Source organism: Chelon labrosus, assembly GCF_963514085.1.
Source record: "Chelon labrosus genome assembly, chromosome: 14".
Lineage (NCBI taxonomy): Eukaryota > Metazoa > Chordata > Actinopteri > Mugiliformes > Mugilidae > Chelon > Chelon labrosus.
The window spans coordinates 10,880,186-10,895,947 of record NC_140347.1 but is presented as its reverse complement, the minus strand read 5'-3'; the positions used below and the strand labels follow the sequence as shown (position 1 = coordinate 10,895,947).

Below are 15,762 nucleotides of genomic sequence, written 5' to 3'. Positions count from 1 at the left end.
AAGGTATTAAGACATGAACTAACTCACTGTTGATATTGCACATTTTACAGAAAAGAAAATTATAGATTAGCCCAGTCATATCGTGTAGTCTGGCAAAAAGGAGCAGATAAACATGAACACGCTAGCCTGGAGGCCAGCCTGTCTTCTTGCCATCAAAGGTTCCCTTTGTGTGCAGTTTTATTTTATTTTTCTCTGTATTAGTTGAAACACGGCCCATAATGAAGTCCAAATGGCGTGTTCGAGAGTAAACGTTGGTCACTTCCTTCTGAAACTGACAATACATCAAGAACCCTAAATCACACAGTGATTGACCAAGTGTGCAGCTTTGTGGAAGTGACATTTTCACAGTGCGGGCTTCAGAAACAATTATAAACACTTACGCATTCCAAGATTGTTGGAAATGCAAGACCAACTATTTCTTTAAAGGGGAATTATCGTTTTTTACAACCTGGACCTTCCGGACTCAACGGGGAATAGCGCTAGCGTATCATAACAAAATATTGGTGAAATGAACGAGTTTTGCGGCAGATAATGCGTTATTTAGAGGCTGCATTTCGGTGCCCCATTCACTCCCACTATATGGATATACGTGGATCTAAATATCGTCCGAACAACTCCAAATAACACAAAAGTCATATGGGTGAGTAAACGATCATATTTTATGCCAGAAATAAGGTCCAGGTTGTAAAAAACAGTAGTTCCCCTTTAAGTGTCTGAAAAAAAAAATGTAAAAACTTGTTTACTGTGTATGCCATCTGTCCTTAATCCCTTCCCACCGTGGATAACACATAAATAATTAAATTATCATCTCTCCTTATTGCATTAAGAAGATTATTCAATCAGTTTTGAAGACGTACTTTGATTTTCCAGACATTCAATTCACTGGATCGCCGGAAAGCTGCTATCACTAGCTCTTTAAAAACCTTCACAACACAGTGAAGGACATACATGCACACAGTACACTCAGACACCAGACAACAACAGCCTGTTGTCTAACTGATAAGGACTGTACATTCCACAAACTCCTGCGGACAGAGCTGATATCAAATCATTGCAGCGCCTGTGAGCTGTTGTGTTGTTATCACAGAGCCAAAGAGACGAGAGATTCCTGAGGGTGTGAAGAAAAGAAGCTGTATGCAAAAGTTGACTTTTGTAATTAAGAAGACGTTAACAGCATTTCCCAGTCGTTTGTTCGGGGTTGTCCTGAATGTGCAACTGCAAGGGGCAGGGACATTGTGTGTAATTACCGCACAGGACACAGTGTGATCGAAGTGACTGGTTTGACCTCTCCTGCCAGCGTATTGGCAAGGCCACATGGAGGTGACGCTATCATATAAGTATACCACATACAGATACATAGTCAGGGCTGAGGCTGCATGGGAGACAGCTGGTGGCTGTCAGGCCTCAGCAGATGTATAAATAAACCAGTGGAGTGGAGTGGAGTGACATAGGAGAGTGGCTAGCTGTCCAACATCGCTGTCACTGTCGGCGTCCCACTTTTCAGTCCATCAATACATATCCCAGCCTGCACCACACGCCAGTCACTCTCCTACACAGCAGCAAGGGGTTGCACACGTGACCTGGACCGTATCGTATACGTTAAATAAGTTCACTTGAGGTGACGGGATTCTGACAGTTAGCTCCTCGTCATCCTCCCGTACAGATTTCACCATGACATCAGTTTTAAAGTCTTAACTTGGGCTGCACAAAAGCATTGACAGGATTTACGAACACGTTAGCCTGTTAGACCTTTCTACAGTCTTTCTAGGACACTCAGATGGACACTGATCTCAGTTTGTCCTCCAATAAATACATAATCTACTCTACTTTTCTATTTAAAACCAGAATAAAAGAAGCAGGTGCCTAATTGCTGTAGAAAGTAGCACTGTCTGCGTTTCCCTTAATTACCAAATTAGTGTCAAATAGTGTAAAGCTTCATGAGGAACGTGCGCAGAATATTACGGGACCTAGAAAATAAAGCGCGACTGAAATACTTTTACAGCAATATAACAATAATAGTAATCCAGAGGACCCCGTGGTGGTCAAGCGACCAGGTGGGAGGTGGAATTTAACAGGAAGCCAGTGGAGTTGCTGCAGGACAGGTGTTTTGAACCAGTTGCAGTTTATGAATGGATTTGTCCGGTAAACCAAATAAGAGGGAGTTGCAGTAGTCCAGACGGGACGTGGCCAGGCTATGGACCAGAGTGGGTGAGAGGGATGGACGGAGACGGGAGATGTCGCGCAGGTGGAAATGGGCTGAACTGAAGTTGTTTATTTTAGATTTTAGATTGGATTTGGTGCCAATGAGAAGAATTTCAGTTTTGCCTCTGTAAAGTTTGAGAAAGTTGATGGAGAACCAGGTTCGGATGTCCCGTAGAGAGTCAGAGAGGTACGTGGGTGGAAGGGTTGAATTGGGTTTGGTGGACAGGTAGAGCTGGGTGTTATTAGTACAAGCCATGGGAATGAAGCTGCTTTAACTCCGCACAGCCTTCTAAAACCACATTACTAACCCCCCCCCCTCTTTATATCCATCCACAGCACTCAGGCTCTCGCCTTGGTTACCAAAGCAACGTCCAAGGATCCACTCAGCCCCAGAGCACCATGGGATACTCGTCTTCATCCCAGCAGAGCTCCCAGTACTCCCACCAGACCCACCGTTACTGAGGCTCCCAGTCGCTCCTGAACCAGCAGAGGAGTCACCTCCTCCTCCTCCTCCTCCTCCTCCTCCTCCTCCTCACCAACCTCAACAGACGTCACCGTACTCCCTCGGCTCCCCCCCTTTCTGCTTGGATCCACGCCCTTACAGCACATCATTCCAGTTCAGCCTTTTTTTTTTAACCCATCTTCACCTTTGACCTTTGACATGACAGCCTTCTGCATTGTATTATGGAGGCAAACAAACATAGGAACCAAAAAAAAAATTTAAAATAAAAAAAAAATAATAATAATCCACCAAGAAAACAAGTTCTGCCTCACTGGGATGGAGAAACTTTTTAAGACGACGGAAAATACGTGAGGTAGACGTGAAGGCGTCAAACCTTGGCACTTACAAACACAACCTTCCTCAAGAGGGAAAAAATCGCAGCTGTGTTCATATATGTATATTATATAGCACCTTTTTCTATTTGATTTTTTTTTTCTCTCTCGCTTGTTTGCTAGACTTTTCAAGTTTACCTTGATAGTTGATGTCATTATAAATATTGTTATATATGGAAGCGTTCGGATGAAACGAAACGCGGGAGGAAATGCTTGTTTCCGTCGTCTCTAGTGTGCTGTCGTCTCGGATAATCAGAAGATAATGAGAAAACGTTTGAGCTAACCCCATCCTTTTAAAATAATAAAAAAGAAGTCACATGTTTCTACACAGGAAAAACAAAACAAATCGGCTCTTTAGCTGATTGAATTGCAGGGAAATATTAAAAGTAAACATTTACATTTACAGTAGATTTATCCAGATTTGGATTTGAAAATGAAGAAAAAGCAGTCGTCTTTTTTACAGCTACCTTCTGTGTGTCCTCATCGCTCTACCACTTTTATCGACAAGCGAGCTTCGTTTCCTCTGGTGACGGCATCGTTTTCTCGTTTGACTTCACTCAGACGCCCGTCTTCTTGTGGACCCTCCAGACTTTCAAGGTTTCCGAACACGTGTAACCGTAAAGGGCAGCTAACAGGACGCCCCTCCCAGCATATGCTTCTCCAGACTGTTACTGCCTGATGTCAGATTGTTTTTTTTGTTTTTTTTAAAGATTTTATTGTTATCGCCGTTGCCCTGAGAATGTGTGTGTGTGAGAGCGTGCGCGTGTGTGTACAGTATGTTTTTTTATGCATGTCGTTTATCCTTTTACGTACTAGAACTGCACTGACCGCTGAACCGATCTGCAGAGAGTTGGAACAAACACGGGGTGAGTTTTGTCGCACGAACACTCGCCCACTTCCACTTCCACTGTCACCCCACCTTTCTGGCTGCTGAGCTGAGAAGGTGTTTGTTGAAGACTTTGGCACGTTCAAAGACAATGGTTGTGTTCTTTAATACATGCCACAGAGACACAAGCGAGAAAAAAATCGTTTTTATAAACAGTATTTTAACCTCCCTGTATTTTTACACTGCCTGGCCAAAAAAAAAAAAAAGTCACACACTGTAATATTTTGTTGGACCGCCTTTAGCTTTGATTACATTCGCTGTGGCATTGTTTCGATAAGCTTCTGCAATGTCAAAATTCTTTGGGCAACATAATGTTGCTGAACCTAGACCGAAGCAACTGCAGCAACCCCAGATCATAGCACTGCCCCCACACTGCCCCGCATGCCAATGATGTGACCCTTCTCAAACAGACTAACATCTTTTCCACGACCGCAGGATGTATCTTTAGACATTAAAGGGGAACTACTGTTTTTTACAACCTGGACCTTATTTCTGGCATAAAATACGGTTGTTTACTCACCCATATAACTTTTGTGTCATTTGTACTCGTTCGGGAGATATTTAGATCTGTGTATATCCACACTCCATATAGTTGGAGTGACTGGGGCACCGAAACGCAGCCTCTAAATAACGCATTATCTTCTGTGAAACTGACGTCATCCGGGGTCTGTAGGTCAATCTACAGACCCCGGATGATGATAACAGGTAACTCCGGACTCAACGGGGAATAGCACTAGCATATCATAACAAAATATTTGTGAAATTAACGAGTTTCGTGGCAGATAATGCGTTAGTTAGAGGCTGCGTTTCAGGTGCCCCAGTCACTCCCACTACATGGATATACGCAGATCTAAATATCCCCCGAACGAGTACAAATGACACAAAGGTTATATGGGTGAGTAAACGATCGTATTTTATGCCAGAAATAAGGTCCAGGTTGTAAAAAACAGTAGTTCCCCTTTAAGAAATGAGAAGCTACTCATTGCATCAGTTGGGGTTAAATAACTTGTTGGCAGCTGAAAGATAATCACCCATGCAGTAATTATTCAATAGGAGGCTCCTACCTATTTGCTTAGTTAAATCCAGGTGGTGACTGTTTTTTTTTTTTTTGGCCAGGCAGTGTGGTTTATGATCTAATTATTGCGAAGATGTAACAAAGCATTTACATTTAGTCAAGTGCTGCCGTGAAAGAAAGGCATGTTAGGCATGTGGAAAATACCCTTATTTACTTTCTCGCTGAGAGCTAGATGAGAAGATTGTTGTCACTGTCATGCATGCTGCATAACACAAACCTACCATGAGTATCCAGTTAGTAGCTTTGTTTAGCATGTAGACTGGAAACAGCCCGGAGCTTTCAGAAGAACAACAACACGATAAAGGATCTTTAAAATATGTGAAGCAGCATTCGTTGAATATTTCTCAGGCAAGCAGAACAACAAAACTCCTTCAATCGCTGCCTTCAATCTTGATAAATGGAAACTGGAAATTCACTTTCCAAAAAAAATGATACGCAGCTGCAGACAGAGAGGTTAGGATTGGTTGGGACTTGTGTTCAGACTCATTTTAGCTTTGTTTTGGTCTCAAACTCCTGAGTCTCATACTCTCTCACTCTCTGTATATATACATATATAAATAAGCTAATCAGTGAGGTGCTGGTTAGCTTTGCACAGAGGAGTGAGACTAGCTGGTTTGCACTGTTTGCACTCATGCTAGCCTAAGTTGCGTTATCTTATCCACATATTGACATGAGAGTCTCTTTCCATTTATCTCTTGGCTAACAAGCAAATGTATTCCCCGAAATGTCAGTCCTTTGCTCTTCTGCACTTTATTCGAGTATTTCCATTTGAGGCTACTTTATACTTCTAGTCCAGTACCTATCAGATAGGTATAATGTACTTTTTATCACTAAATATATATATGAAATGACTATAAACTATATCCCAGCCTATTTTTATATTTTCTGTATCTGTTTCAAGACACTGTCAGATCTTTTTCAGATGGTTTTAAGCAAATTTTAGGATCCAACTACATGCGGAAATATCTTCGGGTTGAATTTATCAATATATAAAGTTGTTAAAATGGTATTTACGCGTTTATATTCCAATAATATTATGCGCTGCGTGTCCCGTCGTTCTGCAGTGATTACATTTTAAAATGAGTTTTTAATGAGTGTTTTTACAGTGTTGTAGGGTTATTTGATACTTCAATACTTCCTCCACCGCTGAGGATGATACTGACGATGCAGTTCAAATCTGGTCTTGCTCCATGCACGGTCACCCGGCTGGCTGTCCTGCACGTTGTAATAAAGAACACACCCATTGACTTGACTGTAGCTTTGCTTCTCAGAAACGTGGCCTGCAGTGGGACGAGGAAACACTGACACCTTGTGGCCGAAAACAGAACTGGACTTTCTGACCTTTGTGAAATTGCTACTACACAAACTTAAATGTTGTTGCAAGGTTCAAGCATTTTTTTTATTTATTATTTTTTTATTTTATTTCATACCAGAACACGCGAGACATAGTGAGTTCGTATAAAGATGTTCATATAATATAGTTATGTCCAGACTTCCAGTCATGTTTCACTAATGCTGAAAGTAGACACCGCTGTCAGTGAGAAGATTGCAGTTCTTTACATATACAACAATTTAAACTATTTTAAAGAGTGCATTTAAAGGGGAATTACCGTTTTTTACAACCCGGACCTTATTTCTAGCATAGAATATGACCGTTTACTCACCCATATAACTTTGGTGTCATTTGGAGTCGTTCGGAAGATATTTAGATCCAGCGAAGCTCCACGTATATCCATATAGTGGGAGTGAATGGGGCACCGAAACGCAGCCTCTAAATAACGCATTATCTGCCGCGAAACTTGTTAATTTCACCAATATTTTGATAAGATACGCTAGTGCTATTCCCTGTTGTAAAAAGGTAATTCCCCTTTAAACAACTTTTTTGAAAAATTTACACTGCACGTTGCTTCAGTTCATCGTTTTTTGTTATTTTTTTACTCTGACAGTCTGGCAGACAGATCGAGGGAGTGGTGGTGGGGTGGGGGCGGCGCACTTGTACATAATGGGGGATCGAAACCAGCAGCTATTCAAAGGTTTCCTCCTCCCCCCCGTCCGAGGTCGAAGATTCATCGAGACGCTTTGTCGCAAATTTCTCTCTCCGCGCAAACGAGGTGTCACTAAGTATTAACCGAGCGCGAGGCTCTGGCGAGAGACAAATTTCTGTCAAACAACTCCTATGCAAAGAATCCCAGGCTAAAAGCTTTTCACGTGCCGCTTAGGTTTTTGCAGCTAGCTGACAGTTCTGCTCAGTTCTACTCTGATGGGTGATGTGTGTCCATTCCTTGTGTAAAATACTGAGTACAAGTAGACAGCGCTCACTTGTGTCCTTTTTGTTTTTTTTCACGGCTTTTTAAAATGTACTCTAAATGAACTATTGTAAAGAAATGCATATATATGGATAGTACACAATCATATTTATTGTTTCCACGCATCTACGAATAATACCCACTTTCTTTTTTAACTTTCCTCTGCCTTAACTATTGTAGCTATAGAAAGGGACCTCTGTCAGACAAACTGCGCATCGCTACACCACATTTCTCGTCATTTTATTTCCTCTCCGCAAGCTCACGCGAAACGACGTCTGTGTAGTTTACTGAATGTGTTAACGCCGCCTCAGCGTGCAGTAAGAATGAAGGTGGGATCACTCGCTCGCAAGCTATTTCCACGGTGTCCCTGTCGTTGCAGGGACGATAACGTCGATCCACGTTTTGATTTGTGTGGATGGTGCCTTTATTTTTCTCCATCTTAAAGATGTCATGGGAATTCGTTCAGGTTTTTACTTTTATCTTTGTATTGCCTCTCTTTCTCTGTCCCCTTCCCGTCTTTTTTTATTTTATTTTTGTGGAAGGCAAGCAGCTAATATTGATTTAACTTCATCATGTCACTCCTTCTCCTTCGCCTAAATGCTGCGAGGAACCCTGACGGAGGATTAGCTCTTGTTCGCTCTGCTAACAGATTGAATAGATTGTCCTCACACGTTACTGAAGCGCAGTTAGAAGTATGTGTTGACATGCTTGTACATAAAAACACATTTTAAGAATTTCTCATTGAGACATTGATACAGTAACTGTCTTTTAATGCACTGTTGTTGCTCAGATATTTAGTGGTAAATAAATAAAAAAAATATATTTAATGTTTTTTTTAATGTGTTGCTTTAGACACTAAACCTCTGGCAGAGCTACGAGCTTTCTGAAATCTATCGCACCCATCTAGACCGCTGTCTCTCCTCCCACATTTCCTCCTTTTTGATAGTATTGCATGTGCCTGTCTTTTTTCCAATGGAGAACATAAGCACTTAGTGTCGTCCTGTCAAACGTTTGTGTAGACAGACAGACAGACAGACAGACAGACAGACAGGCGCTCCATCTGCAAAGCTGAGTATATGCGATGCCTTCAGTGTCCGAATAGCGAGCATTGTTTGGTTTGAAACCACCAAACCAAACGTGGCACCAAATCTGTCACATGGGAACATCTCTTAAAGGGGAACTACTGTTATTTTACAACCTGCATCTTATTTCTGGCATAAAATACGATAATTTACTCACCTATATAACTTTTGTGTCATTTGTAGTCAGTCGGGAGATATTTAGATCAGCGTATATCCATATAGTGGGAGTGACTGGGGCACCGAAACGCAGCCTCGAAATAACGCATTATCTGCCACGAAACTCGTTCATTTCACCAATATTTTGTTATCGTACGCTAGTGCTATTCCCCGTTGAGTCCGGAGTTACCTGTTATCATCATCTGGGGTCTGTAGGTCAATCTAGATGTCTTCTGACCTGGATGATGTCATCTCTGAGTGACGGTCGGCTCGTTTACCTGTAATTTGCTACTGCTATGGTTCGTCCACAACCTCAGAATCTGAAAATTATTCAGCCATGTTGTAAAAAACTAGCCCCAGATGATGATGAACAGACTCAACGGGGAATAGCACTAGCGTACGATATCAAAATATTGGTGAAATGAACGAGTTTCGCGGCAGATAATGCGTTATTTAGAGACTGTGTTTCGGTGCCCCAGTCACTCCCACTATATGGATATACGCTGATCTAATTATCACCCGAACGACTGCAAATTACACAAAAGTTATATGGGTGAGTAAACGATCGTATTTTATGCCAGAAATAAGGTCCAGGTTGTAAAAAAACAGTAGTTCCCCTTTAATTGTGGAAGAAGTTTTTTGTGGAAGAAGTCATTTTTATAATTTGCTGTAACTCCCTAAAGCTCTCAGTGAGTAGCATCAGCAGGATGCTTTGCAGGTTGGGCGTCTGTCCACTCTTCTACATTCTATCTGTATTATGTATGTGTGTGTGTGTGTGTGTGTGTGTGTGTGTGTGTGTGTGTGTGTGTGTAAGCGCGATTGCACATGAGTTTGAAATATACACATGGCCTCAATGTATTGTCTACTCATAGCATTTATAGATAAGGCAGCAATAGCTCGGCGCAGGAAAATCAGCAAAATAAATCATTTATCTAGCTGCTTTTAGTAAACTTGTCCAAATTTCTCTGTACAAATGACTGTTAAATGAGAAGTAAAAAAAAAGAAGAAGAAGTCATGTATATTTATTTTATATCCTCTATTATAATAAAAGCCTCTTTTGTCTCAAGTCATTTTCATGCACGCAGGAGGAGTTGTCTCTTGGGAGAGAAGGGGTTGCTGGTGTTTCCATCCACCACTTGATGGCACCCGAGAGCGAATGTTTACCTCGGTTTGTTTCAGCACCAAAAAACAGCCAGCCTGTCGAGGAAACGAAACAAAGGCCCAGAGGTCCACTTAAAGAGCAGAGTGGTTTCTGAGTTCAGAATCAAAAAGTGTCTTTACCAACCCTCAACAACTGAAGAGACAGTGTCCACCCTAGGGCTTCCACAAACAAGATTTTTCCAATATCAGTTAAGCTAATGATTATTTTTCCGAGTAGTCCGTTAATCTATTGGCAGTTTAGCACTAAATTAAAAACATGTCATTCATCTTTTAAAGGGGAACTACTGTTTTTTTACAACCTGGACCTTATTTCTGGCATAAAATACGATCCTTTACTCACCCATATAACTTTTGTCCGGGGTCTGTAGTTGGACCCACAGACCTAGATATCTCTTAACGACTACAAACGACACAAAAGTTATATGAGTGAGTAAACGATCGTATTTTATGCCAGAAATAAGGTCCAGGTTGTAAAAAACAGTAATTCCCCTTTAAGAAACCATTTCATACACTATATTACCAAAAGTATTCGCTCACCCATTCAAATGATCAGAATCAGGTGTTCTAATCACTTGGCCTGGCCCCAGGTGTATAAATTCAAGCACTCAGGCATGCAGACTGTGAAACAAGACATTTGTGAAAGAATGGGCCGCTCTCAGGAGCTCAGTGAATTCCAGCGTGGAACTGTCATAGGATGCCACTTGTGCAACAAATCCAGTCGTGAAATTTCCTCGCTCCTAAATATTCCACAGTCAACTGTCAGCTCTATTATAACAAAATGGAAGCGTTTGGGAAAAACAGCAACTCAGCCACGAAGTGGTAGGCCACCTAAAGTGACGGAGAGGGGTCAGCGGATGCTGAAGCGCATAGTGCAAAGAGGTCGCCGACTTTCTGCACAGTCAATTGCTACAGAGCTACAAACTTCATGTGACCTTCAGATTAGCCCAAGTACAGTACGCAGAGAGCTTCATGGAATGGGTTTCCATGGCCGAGCAGCTGCAGCCAAGCCACACATCACCAAGTGCGTGGCATGAAAAACCTCCAGAAGCAGGAACCAACCTTGAGCTGAACCCAGCTCATATACAGGGACTCTATGTTGTCTGAAGCCAGACAGGTAGTGACGGAAAGATTCTGCCATCAGCTACCGCAGATACTGGAAACGCACTTGTATTGTTTGTGTGCAAGACGTTGCTTAAATCACCGGAAACATTGTTTACTTTTATAGGTGTATATAGTATAACCAAACTCCTTATCATTTGTAAATGCAACGATGACATACTAGCCATTAGCAAGCTACTCCAGAGTGTCTTTGTTGAGTTCTTGTCCAAAAACCAATGAATGTTTACTCCCAGACACTGGCTTTTGGACCTGACCTTCATTCATGTGGATGTTACTCAGACATGTAGCACCCACCTAGACCAGACCAGGTACCCCCACCCCATAGCAATGACACTTCTTGATGGCAGCAGTCATCCCAAACATGAAGAACAGCACAAGGTGTTGACCTGGCCTCCAAATTCACTAGATCCCAAACTGATCAAGTATCTGAGGGGATGATCCACAGAGGTCCCTCCCCTCAACCCTCATCCTGATGAGTCGGGACTTCTTTTGGACTCACAAGGGAGACCTACACAATGTGAGGAAGGTGGACACAGAAAACAAACCTATCCCTGTTACAGGCCCAACTGGTGTTGTACGTCTACATATACACTCCACGAACCAGAACCAGAGGGTTTAGCGGGTCAATCCCTGGTACAAGTGTCCTTGAGCAAGACACTGAACCTAAAGTTTTCCCCAGTGCTTGAACAAATGTGTCAGCTTTTATATAAAATAGACCATGTCCCGCTGATTACTCTAGAGTGAATGTGTTCGGATCATTTGAGCCGCTCTATTAACCACAAAGACATGCACATAAGCACTGCATTCAGTTCTCTTCTTAAGCTGCTGCTGCTGCTGCTGCTGCTGCGACAAGTAAAACCAGTGCAGGCAAGCCGAGACTTGGCACCGACCTCGTGAGTTCTGGCAGAAACGCTGGGCGAACGGATCAGCCTGAAGTGTTGCTGCTGCCACCTGAGGGAAATTTACGACTACCAGCAGAGAGCTCAGCAGAATGTGTTAACACAGACGATCCCGTGTCCTACTTGAGGAGCTGCCGTAGCTACCGAAGAGCTCGCCCCACACGTGTAGACTCGCGGCTTGAATCCTAACATGGTCATTAATGAAGTCTGCGTAGTTGAATTTGCTGCTGCCTGCATCAGTCCCGGCGGAAGGTGGGCTTGGTTCAGAGCAGGTTCGATAGGAATGAACAGCATCAACTCGTTTGGTCACTTTTGAACATAACTCAACTCGGTACCACCATTACCTACATGCAGGTACGTGCAACCGACGGGGCATGACAAAACACATTGCATTGCATAAGATGCCGTGACAGACTGTAACGAGGCATGATGTAAACATGATTGACATACAAAGTGTCCGGACGTTAAATAAGCATGCAATAACAAAACACACCTAAACTGAAATGGTCAGTCATTCACAGTTAATCAAACATGTGCACTGTAGGAGGTCTCTACAATGCCCTACTGTCCCAGACTCCACTGGGCTTATGGGAAAAAAAACACAAAAAACATTCTAATCCCTGCCAGCTTGGTAAAGTGTCCCTGTAGTTTCAAACATTGCTCAGACAAGAGGAAAAGGTTTGGTGAGGAGTGTTTCCAGCAGGGTTAGTGTATGAAGCCACATTTTATTTGTAACTTTTTCTGGTGAGGGGACGGTGTACTCAATTCAGTTTGATTCAATATGATGCGATATATACGATGCGATACATACAATGCGTTTTGATACAATACAAGACACATGCGATTCGATACGATACATATGCTGCAACACAATGCGATTTGATACAATATGATACATTACGATACAATGCAATATGGTACAATAAGGTACGATACAATGCGTATGATGCGGTTTGATATAATACGAAAACGTACAATGTGATTCAATACGATACCATATGATACAATATGTACAATGCGACTGAGTATGATACGATATGTACGATGCAATTCGATTCGATACGATACATACGATCCGACTCGATATATATGATGTGATGCGATGCGATAGTTACAATGCGATACGATCCGATACACGATGATACGATACAATGGATACGATGCGTTTTGATTTGAAACGATACGATGCATACGATGTGATACGATACAATACTTACAATGCGATCCGATACATACGATGCGACGCGATACGATACATACAATGTGATACGATAAAACTATGCAATTCAATACAATACGATACGTATGATGCGGTGCGATACGATACATACGATGCGACTCGATATGATATATGACGTGATGCGATGCGATAGTTACAATGCGATACGATCCGATACATACGATGAAATTCTATACGATATGATGCGATACGATATGATACGATACAATAGATATGATGCGTTTTGATTTGAAACGATACGATGCATACGATGTGATACGATACGATACTTTCAATGCGATCCGATACGTACGATGCAATCTGATACGATACATACAATGCGATACGATAAAACTATGCAATTCAATATAATACGATACGTATGATGCGGTGCGATATAATATGATGCGATACGATGCGATACAATTCAGTTCAATTCAACTGACAAGTCTCAAGATGCTTCACAGAATCCAAAGCCGGAAAGCAAAGCACTAAGATGGGCAAGTGCAAGAAAAACTCCCTTTTTACAGGACAGAACCTTGAGCAGAACCCATATGGAGGGACCCATCTGCCTAAGGCCGGCCGGGTAGAAAAGAGAAATGAGATAAACATACATCTGACTAAAACATACATGTAACATATAAACAGTGATTGGTAATGAACAAGAAAAAACAGAGTTTGCATTCAAAACAACTGAGAAAAATGAGAGAGGGACACTACATAATTGTACTTCAAAGGTCGAAACGGTAGGGGTAGAAAAAAATCGACTCGGGGTCAGTTCACTCGGTGTATCCGAATATAATTTAGATAGAACTGTGAAGGATCCTGCTTTAAAGTTTTAAATTCAAAAGCAACATATTCTTTCAGAATTGATGGAATCGCTGTCAGCGAGGACATAGTCTCTGAAAGATGTTCGCAGTAAGTCTGTGAAATATGTGGTTGGAGTATTGTGTTTGGACAGACGTCTCCAGAGCTGGACGAATAAAGTGGTTTGTACTGAGGGGGAGTGGGACCCAGGCCTCATAAACAGGCTCCCTCATCAGGGCCTGGGAGCTGTTTTGAAAGGGATCTGTTGGTGATGGGTCAGCCCTCACGCTCAGATACACACACACAAAAAAAAGTTCCCACAATTTAATCTTGAAGGATATTTTCTTTTCGTTTGTTTATTTCCTTTTGCATATATGTGTGCACGCCACACAAATCATCCCTCCCTACCATCATGGTTATTACACTAGTGCTGTATTAATTGTCTGTCTTCATATGATGCCATATGTTATATATTATAATATAACTATACTATTATCCCCATGTCATCACAAAATACCAAATGTAACAATGGACACTGCAAATAGCAAAGTTTTCTTGTTATTTTTCTTTTTGGATCTCTTCTTCCTGCATTTTATTTTTTATTTATTGTAGATTTTATTCTTTTTGGATTAACACGCAAAGTACCAGTTACCAATTCTGGCTCTGTGTGGACCAGCTCGCTGCCTTGCGTGGGATGTTATACTGATGTCTTGGTCTACTCCTCCTCCTCCTCCTCCTCTTCCTCCTCCTCCTCATCCTCCTCTGACACAGTTGTGTGGTGGAGACAGTGTTTGTGCTTCCACTGAGGGAGGGGAACTGTAGAAACAGAACAAACAGAAGGATCTATCCGAAGCAGAGGTTTTAAATCAATGTTTAATCACTTTCCTATTTTGCATTAGTCACCGGGAGATTTCTGTTAGACTTTCCCACAAAGTAGTGACCATTTTGAACACTAAGATAATGCTACACATACATGAAGGACTTTTGATGTTTCTTTTGCAGAGCTGCAAGGATATAATACACAGTCTGGAAAAATATATAAAAATAAATAGTCGCCACCTGGATTTAACTGATCAAATAGGTAGGAGCCTCCTATTGGATAATTACTGCATGGGTGATTATCTTTCAGCTGGAAACAAGTTATTTAACCCCAACTGATGCAATGAGTAGCTTCTCATTTCTTAAACAACCATCAAGCATTTGCATATCATAACAAAATATTGGTGAAAAACATCTAAGGAGATTGTAGAAACTACTAAAACTGGGTTAAGAACTGTCCAACGCATTATTAAAAACTGGAAGGATAGTGGAGAACTATCGTCTTCCAGGAAGAAATGTGGTCCTGCTTGGTCCTGATTGATCGTGCTAGGCGATCACTTAAACGTTTGGTGAAATTAAATAGAAGAAAAACAACAGTAGAACTCAGTGCTATGTTTAATAGTGAAAGTAAGAACATTTCCACACGTACAATGTGAAGGGAACTCAAGGGATTGGGACTGAACAGCTGTGTAGCCTTAAGAAAACCACTAATCAGTGAGGCTAACCAGGAAAAAAGGGCTTCAGTTTGCTAGGGAGCATAAAGATTGGACTCTGGAGCAAAGGAAGAAGGTCATGTGGTCTGATGAGTCCAGATTTACCCTTTTCCAGAGTGATGGGGGCATCAGGGTACGAAGAGCAAGGCTACGTACTGCCACAAGTGGAAAAAGAGGGGATTTGCTCTACCACATTTAACCACTGTGTTAGGCTAGCACTGTGTTATGATTGTCACTGTTGTAGACATTTTGATTGAAGTCCACGTTCCATGGAGTATTGTTGCCACTTTTGGGTCATTTGAGTCTGATTGCAAATCCCCCAGATCATGTAGGGAAGGGAACTGTAGAAAGAAGGTTTCCGGGTTCGAATCCAGGTCGACTTGGGGCCTTTCTGTGTGGAGTTTGCGTGTTCTCCATATGTCTGCCTGGGTTCTCTCCGGGTACTTCCTCCCACCATCCAAAGACATGCTGGTGATTCTGAATT

The 15,762-nt window shown here is 41.9% G+C and overlaps 2 protein-coding genes across 2 annotated transcripts in view; both read left to right on the top strand.

Moving 5' to 3' along the window:
- The window catches only part of cdk19 (cyclin dependent kinase 19), a 55,186-nt gene extending 48,295 nt beyond the window's left edge, over positions 1-6,891 (top strand). Inside the window, exon 13 of the mRNA XM_084560608.1 lies at positions 2,539-6,891. Coding sequence (XP_084416734.1) covers positions 2,539-2,664 — 126 coding nt within the window. The 3' untranslated portion in view covers positions 2,665-6,891. The remainder of the gene's footprint in view (positions 1-2,538) is intronic.
- Positions 6,892-11,766: 4,875 nt separating this feature from the next.
- tab2 (TGF-beta activated kinase 1 (MAP3K7) binding protein 2) overlaps positions 11,767-15,762 on the top strand; it is a 52,626-nt gene continuing 48,630 nt past the window's right edge. The window contains exon 1 of the mRNA XM_084560649.1: positions 11,767-12,074. The gene's annotated coding sequence lies outside the window, so the exon portion shown is untranslated. The remainder of the gene's footprint in view (positions 12,075-15,762) is intronic.